The following is a 16,732-nucleotide window of genomic DNA, read 5'->3' as shown; positions in this document are numbered from 1 at the left end:
CCCTTTAGCTCTCGAGGCACCAAGTGTTTACGCCCTTCTGGGGCTTAGCATAGGTGGTTTTCTTTGCATTTCTTCTGTGGATGAGTAATAGAAAATCATCTACTGATGGGGAAAAAATCATATTTCTACCAATGGATAAATCAGACTGACGGGTGACAGGCAGCATGCTTCCAGGAAAGAGTACAGGTTTCTCAGCATCTGTTTGTACAGTAGACTTTAAAAGCCATGTTCTGATGTCTATAAAATGCCCATTTAAACAGATGTCACCTATTTAAAACTTTAATACACAAAAACAGATCTGTATCCATCCCTGACATTGTTTTAGTTCAAAATTTTAAGAGTTTTCAGATGTTTATGAATGACTGAGAAATAAAAAAAAAAAAAACTGAAAAGCAGATGAGAAATGGCAAAAAAAAAGTATCAGATGCAAAATAATCACAGCTTTTGACAGCATGCCGCGGGCAGCCTGGGAAAGCCCGCGGAGCACCTCAATAGTGGGTATCGTCGACATGGGGGTCCGTAATGGAGCACGGCGAGCATTTCCAGCGGAATTTTAAATGACTGCTAGGAGCTGCCGAGATGGTCCACACTTGGCACATGAGGTACTGATTGCACGTGGGCTACAATTTGGAGAAGAGGTAGGCATAATCAACCAAGGACGCATCCTTACCTGTTTTACAATACCTATTTACTTCTCCAGGCCTTGTCCTGCTTATGCTGACTTACTCTGTATCAGTCATCTAGAATTTATTATGTTATCAGACTCTTGTGAATCAAATGGCTATCAGACAGCATCTTCTCCACTCGACTTTCTGTTCCCGACACCATCCACGCTACCCTGAGCTGACCAGACATGCGTGTGTGTGCGGTGCAGGAGTGAGCCCGGGGAACACACAGGGATGTACACACAGGAGGATGCTCCAGGCTCCGAGGGGAATATTGTCTGAAGGAGTTAACTGGTGTTTAGACAGACTAAGCAAATTAACCACAGTCAGGATCAGCTATGTCCCCTACAATCAACGCTACAGCTGATATCTGTAACCCTTTCCCCTGCTAATACAGCTTATAATGCACTCAGCCTTTCTACCATCAGCTTGAAGAATTCATATCCTTCGAAATCTTGCCTCTAAATGTAATTTATGTCTTACCATTATTTTCCCCTTCAATTTAGCTAAAGTAGTTCACATGGTGACAGGCACATAATAAACACTCAGTAAATGCAGGTTGATTGAGTTTAGGTCTTGCTGCCCCATGTGCTGCCCTAAAGTCTCTTCATATTGTTTCCATCTGCATAGCCATTGATTTCAGTTGTTCTCCCTGGAACCTCCCAGGGGGCAGGCCACCCTTTCTCCCCCGGGCCACATGTTAACAGGCTCCTTGCTGGTCTCCCACTTACATCAACTAAGCTAATTATTTTCCTGTTACCTCACACCCCACCCGTGTTCCACAGACCACCGAGGTGGCTTGTCTCATCAGCTGCCTGCTGTATCGTAAGTGACAGAACGATCCAGAACAGCAGCTCTCGATGCACGAGAAACTTGCGGAAAGCAAATGGTGTCACCACAGTCAAAGGGGAGACAGCAGCACGGGGACTGCAGTACACAAATGGTGACGGGGCCGAAATGGCCCAGCCAGTCCCAGCCCCAGCAAAGGAGGAAACGGAAGGATGAGAAGACACAGACGGATACTCTGACTGCTGCAGGACTTAGGAGCATCCTGGTGGAGATCACTGACGCATGGAGAACTGAGTAAAGGGTTAGATTTTATGTATCACTGAATAAATGATAGGCAGATAATATGTATAGCTAGGTAAGTAGGTAGAGAGGTGGGTGGGTAGGCAATGGGTAGGTAGGTAGGTAGGTAGAGAGGTGGGTAGGTAGGTAGAGAGGTGGGTAGGTAGGCAGATGGGTAGGTAGGTAGGTAGAGAGGTGGGTAGGTAGGCAGATGAGTAGGTAGGCAGATGGGTAGGTAAGTAGGTAGAGAGGTGGGTGGGTAGGCAGATGGGTAGGTAGGTAGGTAGAGAGGTGAGTAGGTAGGCAGATGGGTAGGTAGGTAGGTAGAGAGGTGGGTAGGTAGGCAGATGAGTAGGTAGGTAGGCAGATGGGTAGGTAAGTAGGTAGAGAGGTGGGTAGGTAGGCAGTTGGGTAGGTAGGTAGGTAGAGAGGTGGGTAGGTAGGTAGAGAGGTGGGTAGGTAGGTAGAGAGGTGGGTAGGTAGGCAGATGAGTAGGTAGGTAGGCAGATGGGTAGGTAAGTAGGTAGAGAGGTGGGTAGGTAGGCAGTTGGGTAGGTAGGTAGGTAGAGAGGTGGGTAGGTAGGTAGAGAGGTGGGTAGGTAGGTAGAGAGGTGGGTGGGTAGGCAGATGGGTAGGTAGGTAGGTAGAGAGGTGGGTGGGTAGGCAGATGGGTGGGTAGGTAGGTAGGTAGAGAGGTGGGTAGGTAGGCAGATGAGTAGGTAGGTAGGCAGATGGGTAGGTAAGTAGGTAGAGAGGTGGGTAGGTAGGCAGTTGGGTAGGTAGGTAGGTAGGTAGAGAGGTGGGTAGGTAGGTAGAGAGGTGGGTAGGTAGGTTAGAGAGGTGGGTAGTAGGTAGAGAGGTGGGTGGGTAGGCAGATGGGTAGGTAGGTAGGTAGAGAGGTGGGTGGGTAGGCAGATGGGTAGGTAGGTAGGTAGGTAGAGAGGTGGGTGGGTAGGCAGATGGGTAGGTAGGTAGGTAGGTAGAGAGGTGGGTAGGTAGGCAGATGAGTAGGTAGGTAGGCAGATGGGTAGGTAAGTAGGTAGAGAGGTGGGTAGGTAGGCAGTTGGGTAGGTAGGTAGGTAGGTAGAGAGGTGGGTAGGTAGGTAGAGAGGTGGGTAGGTAGGCAGATGGGTAGGTAGGTAGGTAGAGAGGTGGGTAGGTAGGCAGATGAGTAGGTAGGCAGATGGGTAGGTAAGTAGGTAGAGAGGTGGGTGGGTAGGCAGATGGGTAGGTAAGTAGGTAGAGAGGTGGGTAGGTAGGTTAGAGAGGTGGGTAGTAGGTAGAGAGGTGGGTGGGTAGGCAGATGGGTAGGTAGGTAGGTAGAGAGGTGGGTGGGTAGGCAGATGGGTAGGTAGGTAGGTAGGTAGAGAGGTGGGTGGGTAGGCAGATGGGTAGGTAGGTAGGTAGGTAGAGAGGTGGGTAGGTAGGCAGATGAGTAGGTAGGTAGGCAGATGGGTAGGTAAGTAGGTAGAGAGGTGGGTAGGTAGGCAGTTGGGTAGGTAGGTAGGTAGGTAGAGAGGTGGGTAGGTAGGTAGAGAGGTGGGTAGGTAGGCAGATGAGTAGGTAGGCAGATGGGTAGGTAAGTAGGTAAAGAGGTGGGTAGGCAAGCAGATGGGTAGGTAAGTAGGTAGAGAGGTGGGTAGGTAGGTTAGAGAGGTGGGTAGTAGGTAGAGAGGTGGGTGGGTAGGCAGATGGGTAGGTAGGTAGGTAGAGAGGTGGGTGGGTAGGCAGATGGGTAGGTAGGTAGGTAGAGAGGTGGGTAGGTAGACAGATGGGTAGGTAGGTATACCTAGATTGACAGATGGGTGATAAGCATGTCTCAATAGGCAGGTAGACGGGTGGGTGGGGAGCTAGACCCCCCTCCACTGCACCCCACCCCCGTAGCTGCAGCCCTGCCCAAGCCCCTGTTGACCTTCCCTCCCACACTGTTTCAGAGACCGCCTTAACCGATCCCTGGCCTTCACTTTTCCTCCCTCCAAGCCTCCTTCATCATGGCAGCCACAGGAACCTTCCAGAAACACAAGTACAATGTGCAGCTCACTCCTTCCGAGGCTCTGAGAGCTGCCCTCAACCCTGCCTTGGTGGCTCCCTGCCCTGGGTCTACTCCCCCACTCCACCACCTGCCCCCAGCCAGCACCAGGTTCCAGCCGCACCTTCTTTTAATTCCTTAAAAGCACCAAGTGGCTTCCCTCCACCCCCAGAGACTATTCTGGAGAACATCTCAACTTAAAGGTGGCTTCCTCCGTCACTGAGAATCAATGCTCACACTCGGCTCACACTCGGCACACACCCGTAACCCGCAAACGCCTTGACCTCGGGGCAGTCCCACGCGATGTGTAACCGGGTATTTCCCGCATGACTGCTTGTGTAATATTTGTTTCCTCTGGGAACTGTAAGCCCCATAAGTCCAGGAAACATGATGTCTTATTTCTCACCGTGTCTCCAGAGGCCAGCACCACGCCTGCCATCGAAGGTCATTCGCTTTGGGGGTGTTGAAGGAATGACCAATGAGCTGCACCAGGCACCTGCAGGATGAGGTCAGACAGCATCCCAGAGGGAAGCGCGGAGGAGCACATCCCAGGAAAGGGGGGGCCAGCTGTGGTTTCGTGCCCTTGACCACTTTCCTGATCAAAGGCCTCATGAGGGGACCCAAGGGACCTTCGAGCTCAGCACTGCCAGGGCTCCTGTGGAGAAGGTGAGGGTGCACACAGCTTCCGAGCAGCCTCCATGCAGCTGCGGTACCCTGGGCTCCCCAAAACCCTGCTGGCAGGGTCAGCCTTGAGAGAGGGGTCCACGGCCCGTGTTGGCTGCTGCCACGCACATTGAATAAGATGACTATTAGTTTAGAAGTGAAAATTAGAATCCTTTTATTTCCCCATCTTCATGACTCTATTAGAATGTCTATTAATAGCAGAAAGCTACACACACACACACACACACACACACACACACACACACACATGGATAAGGTCATCCCTGTGACAGTACAGTGCGTGAGAGGAGGAAGGCAGGTCCCCAGGAGGAGGCCGTTTAAAACACATCCGACCCGACGCCAGCTTTGTCGACTTTTTGGCGTGAGGAACACAACCCGCACATCAGCGGGCACGACAGCCCCCAACTCGGTGTCCTGCTGAAGCCAACGTCCCTCACCACTGCTTTCTCGAGGGGCACAGTCCTGTTGGCCCAGGTGGCTCAGGGTCCTGGGTGAGGAAAGCCTTCCGTGGGGCCGTTGCAAGTGTGGACTCCAGTCGAGACGGCCAGAGCTCAGCCCCGCCCCTGAAGCCTCGGGGTCAGCACGCCTCTCCAGGTCTCGGCGACCTTGACTGTGGAACACCATGACTCGCAGGCCTCTCAGGAGGCCACTGAGAGCGCACGCCGAGGGCTGCGTGCGCATGCTGAGCCGTGGCCTGGCCCCCGGCCAGTCTGCAACCCCTCGGCTGCTGTGCCCCACTCAGCACTTGTGCGACTTCCATAAAACATTCCCTCCTGAAGCATTCTAAGATGGGAGCTGGGAAGGGAGAGATCAGCTTTGGGGGCAGGGGGTGTGAGCAGGCAGAACGAGGGATCCGATGACTGCAAAGCAGTTCAAATGGAACCCGAGTCCCAGCCAGTGATTTCCTCCAGGCTGCGCCCCTCGAGGTCACCGGCTTCCCACCCGCTTCCCGGGTGACCCTTCCCGCCCAGGTCCTCTCCCTCCCTGTCAGGTGCACTCGCGGGTCTTCTCCATCTGAAGCAGGTCCTCAGGACGCTGTTGCTGGATGGCTGCTACCAAAGCTCTGTCCTCGGATCCCACACTCCCCAGAGGACTTTCCTCTCACAGACAGATGGCCCTCCCCAGAAAGCATCGTCATTTATTCTTCACACAAAAATGTGAGAGGCTGCTACTGTTGTCCTCAGCACAGAAGGGGAAATTGGGGCAAAGAAAGACTGAGTCGCTTTCCGCTGTTTGCAGATGGGTAAATCTCGAGCCACAGCTTGAACCTCCACTTGTTTTTCTCAAAGGCTGCATCTGTCCTTGAGGATCGCTGCTGCTTTATTGAAGTCTAAATGCACGGTTGGGTGGGACCCGTTAGTCTACGGAGCACATGCAGTATGACCTTGCAATGCACGGCTCTGAAAAATCCTACCAACAGAATTTCCAAAAGCTATTATTAGAGGGTACTCCAGAAAACTGTACCTAGAATGTGGTGTATAACACAGTTCCTGCTTATGAATTTACGCATATAACAGAGAGTGGCGAGATCTCTGATCCAGCATCGCCAAACCCTAGTCAAGCAGTAGCATGACATTCATCAGTGACAGGGAGGGGTGCCTGTCTCGGAAAGAATGTCTTGTGGGCTGGGGTTGTGGCTCAGGGGTGGAGCACTTGCCTCACAAGTATGAGGCACTGGGTTCAATTCTCAGTATATAATAAAAAATAAAGGTCCATCAACAACTGCTATGTATATATATAATATTTATATATAAATGTCTTGTGCCAGGAGCCACAAATTCAGGGGTTCCTCTCTTCTTGGAAATGCATCACATCATCAAGCCACGAGTTATTTTCTAACCTGACTTCCCACCTCTCTTCTGTGAGTTCCTTGGAGGTAAAGATTCTATGTGACCCATATTTCCCAGCTTTTGGAGCCAGTGGGTTGGCCTGGCTCCTCTTAAATATAATCTGAGTTCTCCTTGTGGGCAAATAGACAATAGGCAGCTAAGAATAGAAAGCGCAGAGCAGAGCGAGCATCCTGGATGTTAGTTCTGTCCATTCAGACATGAACTCGAGTGCACCCGAAGTCAGACACGTGCTTACGTCCTTTGTGCGATTCCTCTCGGGGGTCTTACCCTCAGCAGGTCACCCCAAGCAAGAAAACTCTGACTGTAATTAACTCTAGAGACTCTGGTGTCAGTGAAAAAGGCAGAATCCTCCGGGACATCCCAGGACAGAGTTCACCACCACCCTGATGGTCTAGGGCACAACCCCCGTCATCATGACCACAGGAAGGACACAAGCATTGAGGTGAAACTGAGGGCAGGAACTCCAACAGCAAAGCGCAAGCCCAGGGCAACCACCATCTTGGACTGACATTCTATCTCACCTTATGGGGAAAATGGAGAAATCATTAAAGGGGCTTCGGGGTGGTGGTGCATGTTGGTGAGATTCCCAGAAAAGGGAAACCTCATTTCACAATGAGCACAAAGAGGTGCAGCCAGAGCCCAGATTCTGCTTTGAAAGGAAACATGGCTCTGGGAGCCGAGCACTGGGCGAGACAGCCCAGCTTTGCATGCAAGACATGGAGGCTCCCCTTGCCGGAGCCAGACCCGCGCCGGCTGGAGCGAGTGATTACGCTCTCGGGCCATCTGCTCAGGGGTTGTGAAGGCAGCCGTGTGTCCTCCCGCATGGACGCTGGGGAGGACACTGATCACTAGTCAATCTTCCTGAAATTGCCTCCTATGATTAGTGTGTAATGACTCAGGTAGGTCACGGCCAGGGACGTTGCTGTTATTAATGCATTAGCAGCTGTACATGGGCATCGATTCTGCAGAACTCAGGTGCAGGGAGTTGGCAGGGAGAGTCTGCCCTGTGGAGTATAAGCAGCCTTTGCTGGGGGAGGAGATGTCCCGAGGGGGCACTGTCCTCTGGGAAGGGCGAGAAAGGCCAAGGAGAAAGCTGGCCAGCTTTGAAGCCACAGACGTGAGCTGGGGTGGAGAGAGAAGAACACACCTACGTCAGGATGATCCTAGACTCTGCCGCATCGGAGAGGAAGCCACTCATATCACACACTCTAAGTCCTCTCTGTGACTGGCCAGTCCTCAGCAGTCAGGACAACTTGGATTATTCATCTTAAATTTTATCTAACAGTTTTGTGAGGGTGGGTCACGGGCCCATGTGTGTCTGTTCACTGCAATATCCTTGGCTCCCAGCATGAATCCAACACCAAATTTGTCCACAGCTATTTGTGAGTGTATAAAGGCAGGAATGGATGATGAAATTACCAGGATAAACACGTTGACTTACCCATGTACCACAGAGCAGTTCACCATGGCAACCTGGGATGGGAGGTACCACAGTGCAGTTCACCATGGCAACCTGGGCCAGGAGGTACCACAGTGCAGTTCACCATGGCAACCTGGGCTGGGAGGTACCACAGTGCAGTTCACCATGGCAACCTGGGCTGGAGGTACCACAGTGCAGTTCACCATGGCAACCTGGGATGGGAGGTACCACAGTGCAGTTCATCATGGCAATCTGGGATGGGAGGCACCACAGAGCAGTTCACCATGGCAACCTGGGATGGGAGGTACCACAGTGCAGTTCACCATGGCAACCTGAGCTGGAGGTACCACAGAGCAGTTCACCATGGCAACCAGGGCTGGGAGGTAGCACAGTGCAATTCACCATGGCAACCTGGGCTGGAGGAACCACAGTGCAGTTCACCATGGCAACCTGGGCTGGGAAGTACCACAGTGCAATTCACCATGGCAACCAGGGCTGGGAGGTACCACAGTGCAGTTCACCATGGCAACCTGGGCTGGAGGAACCACAGTGCAGTTCACCATGGCAACCTGGGCTGGGAGGTACCACAGTGCAATTCACCATGGCAACCTGGGCTGGGAGGTACCACAGTGCAGTTCACCATGGCAACCTGGGCTGGGAGGTACCACAGTGCAGTTCACCATGGCAACCTGGGCTGGAGGTACCACAGTGTAGTTCACCATGGCAACCTGGGCTGGAGGCACCACAGTGCAGTTCACCATGGCAACCTGAGCTGGAGGTACCACAGAGCAGTTCATCATGGCAACCAGGGCTGGGAGGTACCACAGTGCAGTTCATCATGGCAACTTGGGCTGGGAGGTACCACATGCAGTTCACCATGGCAACCTGGGCTGGAGGAACCACAGTGCAGTTCACCATGACAACCTGAGCTGAGAGGTACCACAGTGCAGTTCACCATGGCAACCTGAGCTGGGAGGTACCACAGTGAAGTTCACCATGCCAACCTGGGCTGGGAGGTACCACAGTGCAGTTCACCATGGCAACCTGAGCTGGGAGGTACCACAGTGAAGTTCACCATGCCAACCTGGGCTGGGAGGTACCACAGTGCAGTTCACCATGGCAACCTGGGCCAGGAGGTACCATGGTTCAGTTTCTCAAGATAATTTGTCCCCTTTACACAGAAGGACTGAGGTCCAATAAGAGTTAACCAGCTTTCCAAATGCATGTGTACACACATACGCTCACCCACCTTTGCCTCACTGGGGAGAGATGCTCTACTCCAACATTCTCTGCTGATGCTTAGTTTCTTCCTTTTTTGATTATTTCTAAATTATAAGTTGCAAGGGACCTTAGTTAAGGACCATTCTAGTTCAATCATCATCATCATCATCATCATCATCATCATCATCATCATCAATCCTAATAAGGAAACTAATCAAGATTCGTCTAATGGGTTGTTCAGGATTCCGTGGTCAATTCCCTAACCAGGACCTGAGTTTGGCTCTCCAGATTTTTCCAGAATTGATGAAGACTGGGGAATGGGGCAGTAGGGAGTCATGGGAGAGGGAAGATGGTCCAGAATTTCAAGGAGTATGGTCATTGTTCACAGCGCCCATTCAGGAACTCAGTAAATAGTTCATTCGAAATATGTACATGCTGGGCGCTTTCACACCTGCTGGGGATACAGCAGGAAGCAAGACAGACATGCGCCTTCCCTCCTCAGTGCTCCAGTCATGGGGGTAAATATACGCCCCACAGAAATGATGAGGCTCAGCAGGAGCATTGTCGCTGACGTAACCCGTAACCAGAGTGAAATGCTGGAAAAGTGGCCAGGCAGACTGTGGGGGCCACTTGAGACTTCTCCCACAGTCCTCCAGTCCTGCTCTCCCACAGTCCTACCTGGCAATTCCATGAAATAAGGAAGCACATGCATTTGTCCCACTCTACCTTATCTGTCTCTCTGCCTCTCACTCTCATGTGCTCCTTTGATCAGAAAAGAGCCCCTGAGCACAGGGGAGGGCAGAGAGGAAGAATCTAAGGAGCTCGGCTGTGCAGCAGCTCAGGAGACAAGAGATGCCCACAGGGAGGAGGGGATGGTGGCTGGTCAGGTGCCAAGGCAGATAAGCCAGCTGCGAAGACGGTCAAGAGGAGAGCACTGGTTTGTGTTGTCTACAGCACAGGACTCGGCTTGCAGCTGACATCAAACCCGCCCTCAGCCTGGGCATTCCTGGTTAAAGGAAGGTCCTCTGTCATTCCTGCTCCTGTGCTGTCTCTTATGGAGCCACAGATGCCTCCTGACCTCCCGACTTCGGTGGGTCTGCTGAGCTGGAGAAGAGCGCCCTCCGGATGGAAGTTCCACTTCTCCTCACCCTTCCCACGTGCTGCCCTTCCGGCTCCGGAGGCTGGAGGATCGTGGCTATCCATCGTTACCCTGTGAACCAGCTTAGCATTTCCTTCGCCCTATGAGGGACAATCAAGGAACTAAAGAACACAGAGAGCATTTGCTTTCAGAAGGGCTTAACGGAGATCTGCATAGAGTGTGAACTAAAAGATGGAGACGCTCATCCCAGCTGGTGACACCAAATATCCCAGATGCTAGGAAATGGGAAATCGAGATGTCTAGACATCAAGAGATGGATCCACTTGCCTGCTTGGAATAGAAGGGATTTAGGGATTAACAGAGAGAGGGTGCGGTGTGATCTGGGGACTCGCTTACTGACTTGCTTATTCCTGACGAGCTTTAAGAATATTACTCACTCGGTCTGTTGGGGGGCATCCAGGGAAGGTGACTTTAGGCACAAAGAGCAATTGGAGGGTTCCTCAGACAACTGGGGCCTGGCACAAGGTGCCAAAAGAGGGAACATAAAGAAGCCTCCCAGGAGGCCCAGGTCAGAGGCTCCCTTATTTCTTGAGGATAACTGAAGCTTGACACCAGAGTACTTGGGAGGGGAGGAGAGGCTGTGGGTGAAGGAGTGGAGTTTGGTCTGATTTCAGATGTCAGGCACGTGGAACCAGAAGTGACCAGAGTCAGTGAAGATGTACAGCAAGCTGCGCTACACATACAAGGCTGCACACAGAGGGAGACTTGGAGGCTGTTGTTCCAGACCCAGCAAGTGGAAGTGCGAGCCTGGAGAGGAGTGACGGGGGAGCAAGATGCCCGTCAGGAGGGCCACGCTGGTCTCTGTCTAATGTCAATGACTGCTCTACTGGCACAGTGCCCACCAGAAGGGGTGACGCATTCACCCATCTCTTCATCCCCATCCGTCCCCCTGTCCAAGTATCACTGTATCCCACAAGTCCTGAGGGCCCACCATGGGCCTGCACTACGGTGGGCATACCCTCCATCAAGGGGGTGTGTGCTAATGGACAATCAGCGTGTGACAGGCGCCACCCAGGCAGAGTGGACACGCGCTGTCTAGAGCAGCATCCTGGGGGACGAGGAACCCTCTAGTTCTGGACCAAGGGTAAATTATGCAGGGGACAGGGGACATGGAAGGGGCAAGGACAAAGGTCTTGGGGACTGGGACGGCCGCAGTTCATGCCTCCGTGTCCTAATTCATCTACACCAGCTGAGTGGCCGCCTGGGTATAAGGTCTGAGCTGCCCTATGCAAAGCAGGAGGAAGCCTCCAGGTATGTGCACCTAAATCTAAATTCGTTAAAAAGAACCTGACAAACAGAAAACCAGGTAGTGCTCGGGGCCGACACCTGGCTGGCGGTTGCCATACTGGGCGCCACAGGTCAGGGGTGCCCTTGTCCACCCTCTCAGCCACAGAACCGTGGGGGAGGGGCAAGTGTACCAGCCTGACTGCAGCAGTCCCTTCAGGTGCACGCCCGAGCGTCAGCCCAACACCTGTGCGCCTTAGAGGTCGATCATTCTTGTTGTCAATAAGACTTCAGTTCCTCAGCCCCTGTATTGATTGGGTTATTTGCTGCTCTTGTTTATTTTGGGTGTTAAGGTTTTTAAGTTCTTTATATATCCTGGAGATTAACGCTCTGTCTAAGGTGCGTGTGGTCAAGATTTTCTCCCACACTAGAGGCCCTCTCTTCACATTATCGATCGTTTCCTTTGCTGAGAAGAAACTTTTTAGTTTGAATTGGGCATTATTACCCTATGTGCCAGTATGACCAGTGCGATGATTCTATACCATGGACAAGCAGAAGAACAAGTTATACACCTTTTATGTACGGTGTGTCGAAGTACATTCTACTGTCATTTATAACTAATTAGGATAATAATAATAATAATACTTCAGTAAGGCCTGGGGGAGGAGTATCTATCATCATAGAAACTTCCAGTGGATGGTGCAAGACAAAGAAAAGAGGAACATTAAAATTATTTTAGCCCAATTAATGAATTCATTGCAGCTGTGATACCGCAGGCCAAGAGAGCGTGGTCTGACAGGAGGGAGAGGGCAGGGAAACTCTGTCGGAAGCTGAGTTTACATGTTGTAGGAAATTACCTCGAGGCCTAAACTCAACCAATGACCCTGCTAATCTGAGCTCCCTGGAGCTGCCTGGAGCTGCCTGGAGCCACCTGGAGCCTCCCGTTTAGCATGCAGATCATGAAGATGTGCAGAGCCAGAAAACAGACACTGGATTAGAGGAGCTCACTCTACGTCACCGACATTGGCCGACCTGTGTCCAAAGGGCCACAATGCAGAAGGAAAAACCCAAAATAGTGAAGACGGCCAGATTTTGGAAGCAAGACAAGGCACCCCTAGTGTCCATTCAGGTGCAAAGTCAGACATGAGCAGATTCCAACTGCATAGTTATGGCTCTTAGTGAAATCCCAGAGAGACCGGGGCAGCTTCCACCCGGCGATGCTCTGCACGTGGTCTGGGGGAGGAACACGCAAACTCCAGGCTTCAGCAAGCCCAGAGGCCAGGTTGCCTGGCTTCCTGGTGAGCAAGCCACCCCCCAGAACTCACTTGTCCTTCCAGGGGAAGTGACCTTTTGGCCTGGAAGTGGACTGAGGCTCCCGGGACCAGGGAAGCTGCAGTCACAGGAGAGCACTGAAACCTGCTCGTCACAGAGATTGACAGCAGCCCTCAGCCCCTCCCCCAAGGGGCACTTTTCTATTTCTTCCTTTTTCAATTTTTAAGAAAATATTATCATATCTGGCTGGTGGTTTGGAGTAGCAAATTAATACTTTTCCCCCCTCTCTCTTGCTTACAACTGCTGCTGTAGATAGGAAATACCATATCCATAGACAAATTAACAGGAGCTCCTTCCAACTCTGTACTAATTATCTCGGGGACCAGAGCCTCCCCTAGGTTAGAGGCTTCGGCCGCAGAGCAGGGCTGGAACATGGATTTCTTTCTGCGGAGCAGCAATTTGCATCCTGTCTGGAAGGCAGATGGAGGGAGGGTCACAGATGTCCTCCTTCCTTTGTCTCTCCCCTGCCTGCCCCAGCACCACAGAGGCACCTAAGACCACCTAAGATGCTGCTCGGAACAGGACAAGATAAAGTAACAAGCACATTTAACTTCACGCCCAACAGATTTGAACAGACGGCACGCCAAGCAGCACCCTCCTTTTTACTTACAAAACCTCACAGTTTTCAGGAAGAGCTGCAGCCTGAACTTCAAAGGCATGAGTGGATAGATGCAGCAGGTAGGGAATTAGAGATGGAATTTCCTTTATGATTAGGAACAAAGGCCTGTGTCTAATCTCCTGTGTGATACAAGCTTTAGCTGATCAGGGTTACACGAAGCCATTCTGATGTGGGAACAGCTCATGTGCCACCTCTTCCTCTGGTCTCCTCCTCCTTCCCCCGCCCCACTTGCATATGCAAATTCAGCAGCAGTGAGGGAGTCCTGCAGGACCACTGAGGGCCCAAGAATCCCCTTTGATCAGACTCTTCCTGGTCTGGAGTCCCCTGGCCTCCAATTCTCTTTGCCCCTTTAAGACAAGGATGATATTTGTGATGCATCAAATGAGACCCCATTGCTCTCTCAAGTAGAACCGGCTAACCGACTCAGAGACATCTCAAAAAATACATGCTTCCTTAAGCTAGCCTTTTAAAATGTTGATATTTATTGCTAAATGATTGGTTTTATTCATGAAACAAGTTGTTCACCAATAGACTGACTGCAGAGTCTCTTGATGCTTTCCTGTAATGCTAGTGTGTATAAAGAGAAAGAAGTGGGGGACATTGGATCAAACACCGCCCACTTCACCAAAAATAAAGTCCCTGTGTGCAACGAGAACGGCAGACGGTGGAAAACTGCTTACTGGCTAAAAACAAATGAAATTTCTAAAATGTTACCCCGGCATCGCAAGGCACAGAATTTCTTTTCTGCAGTAATTTGTACATAGTAATCACGTATTCTGGCTCAAAAAAAAAAAAAAAAGAGCAAAATGAATTGTTTGTAAATGGCTGCAGGGCTGTGTGGTCTCCCTACTGGATCCATGTATGCGAGTATTTCTACCTGCAGAGCCTCAGGAATTGGGTGCAAAAACCTCCCCATGAGCAATCAGTAAGGAACAGAAGGAAGACAACACGCATCTGAGGTCACCATCCCCCATCCCGCTAACAAACTTGCTGACATTTACAGGTGTCCCAGGTTTGTTTGAGGGACAAGGGGTGGACCTGGGAGGTGGTCCTGCCTGGCAAGCCCCCTTCTCATCTTTGAATCCAACCCCGTGTGCAAAAAAGAAAGACACCAGCAGACAGCAAAACTTTTGTGGGAACTATAGGCCCGCGGAAGAAAGCTTTTCATAGAGAACACGATCAAAGAATTGGAGGTATTTATGTAACAAATGCTCAAAATGGGTGGCACTTACTGAAGGCTGAGACCGATCAAGGAAGCTGTGAGTTCCACTTGCATGAGTTCCTTGAGCAGTTTCCTATGGAAGAAAAGAAGGGGAAACATCAGCATTGAGAACTGGACTCCTGCATCACATACATGCCACTTGGGTCACGGTGACATTGGTAACCTCTGAAACGGATCTGAGTGTGCTGTGAATGTCACAATGATGACAGCGATGAGAAGGAAAATGATGGCAAAGCTCTTCCACGTACCTTCATCAAATCCTTTCAAACCCCGAAAAGGAAGGTGTGATTGTTTTCTCAAATTTGAGGAGAGGAGAGGAGCTCCAGCAGCCCACATAAGCTTGGGGCCTGGATTTGAACTTGGGCAGTGGGGAACCACCCCTGGATGCACTCTGCTGCTCTCTTCTCATACACCATGAGCTCTCGGTCATGGGATGTGTCAAGAAAGGCTCATGTTGACATTTCAGAGGTATCAACGTGGATTTTCCTGCACAGAGTTAGGTTGGAGGAAAATGCAGGATTCTACAAAGCTCAGTTATATGATAGTCCAAAGCTCATCATGGCAGTAGCTTCCTTTTGCAATCACTAGAAATGGATATTTCTATCCATTGGCTATCACCAGCCATTGGAAAGGAGTAAGGTACATGCTCATTAATGTTCAATAAACCAAGTATCAGTTAGCTGAAAATGGTCATGAAAATCTCACGTGATTGCGTCAAGAGAGAGATCATTTCCAAACAGAAAAATTAAGATTGACTAATAATGTGAAAGACCTTCATGGTATGACCTGTTTGTTCCCTGGGGAGAAACTTGAGCGGCAGAGTTAGAACTGATTGGAAGGTTCTAACACCCTAATCCGATGCTCGCTCAGCTACTCTCATCAAGTAGGGGTGCAACTTATGTTCAAACCCAAGGTGATTCACGAGTCTAGAGCTTCATTCTCAGCAACACTGGTGGGTACATTAGGGAAATATGCCTCTTTTCTTAACGTGATAGAAAAGGTATGTGTATGATCTTCACATATGGTGAGCCCACTAGTGACGATGGATTCCAACCTCTGAGAGCATCAAGTGGTCCTGAAACACTGGAAAGAGAAGAGACCCGTAGAGCGACCTGGAGCAGACGGCTCTGCAGCGCTGGGGATGATGGTAACACGGACCACTGTTCAGGAGGCCCTCGCTTTGTATCTTGTCTTCAACTACCTTTAGCTGGTAAAAAGGACCAACTTCATGATCCGATATCCATCAAGATCAGTGAGGCAATCTGCCATTTGCCCACCCCCTCGTTGATTCATTCATTCATCATTCCGTCCCCCATGCATCCATCCACCCACCCACTCATCTTTCCAATCATCTCTGGATCCTCTACCTCCGAGCTTTGTGAACACGCCCAAGGCACTTCACCTTTCATAAATTTCCACACCAACACAGCTGGGCTGAACACGCCACCTACACAGGCCCTGAGGCCACCATGCCAAGTGAGTCCTTGTGGGGCACTTGGCCGTGCGCCTGACACCATGTCGTGTGTGCTCTCGAAAAGTTCATTGTTATTTGTTGGGCCCCCCCTTTTTATGTTAGGCATTGTCCTCTGTCCCAGTCGGTACAGAGGACAGACTTGGGTGAGGGTGACGGAGGAAAGTGTCATCAAGGAAGTGGCCACGGCCAGATGAGGTCTTAAAGATAAGAAGACCCCAGCCAGATGACTTGGGAAGAGCTAGGACGGCTAGGAATTGAGTGGCTGCACTTCACCTTCTGTCATTCACTGTCCCTCAGCGGGCAGGTCATCTGGATGCTAGTCACAGGAAGAGCAGCTCACGGAGCCCTGGATGTCCCCCAGGCTCTGGATCCACTTTCACAAGCAACCTGTCTGACTTACTGAAAATAACGACAGCTCTGGTCAGCTTCCGCTCTCATGCCCCACTGTCCAGTGGCCCCTGTCCCTTGGCATTCCCATTCACTAAGATCCCGCTAAATGAAACTACTGGGCAGGCGTGGGGCACTGCTATTTCTCTACGCCTTGGTCACATCCCTCTCTCTTCCTGTGCTGCCTCCTTCTGGCCCAATGTGACCCGGTTCTTCAAAGTCTCCCCAAGAGAGCTCTCTGCAGCTGTCACCAACCCATCCAGCTGACTGAATTTGGGGTGGGGGGGGGTCTCTGTGGCTGCTTACACATTCCTGTATCAGAAGCAGAACTGTACACTCCTCCCTGACTCTACATGGCCTTGGTCTACCTGCGCTGTG

At 51.1% G+C, this 16,732-nt stretch overlaps 1 protein-coding gene across 27 annotated transcripts in view; it reads right to left on the bottom strand.

The window, feature by feature from the left end:
* The window catches only part of Rbfox1 (RNA binding fox-1 homolog 1), a 2,023,047-nt gene that overhangs the window by 1,059,164 nt on the left and 947,151 nt on the right, over window positions 1–16,732 (bottom strand). For all 27 annotated transcript variants that reach the window (XM_078024580.1, XM_078024586.1, XM_078024579.1 and 24 more), the window contains one exon: window positions 14,504–14,566. In XM_078024580.1, coding sequence (XP_077880706.1) covers window positions 14,504–14,566 — 63 coding nt within the window. The remainder of the gene's footprint in view (window positions 1–14,503; window positions 14,567–16,732) is intronic.

Source organism: Ictidomys tridecemlineatus, chromosome 10 (assembly GCF_052094955.1).
Source record: "Ictidomys tridecemlineatus isolate mIctTri1 chromosome 10, mIctTri1.hap1, whole genome shotgun sequence".
Taxonomy (NCBI): Eukaryota; Metazoa; Chordata; class Mammalia; order Rodentia; family Sciuridae; genus Ictidomys; species Ictidomys tridecemlineatus.
Note: the sequence above shows the minus strand (reverse complement) of the source record. Positions and strands in the feature narration are given on the sequence as shown.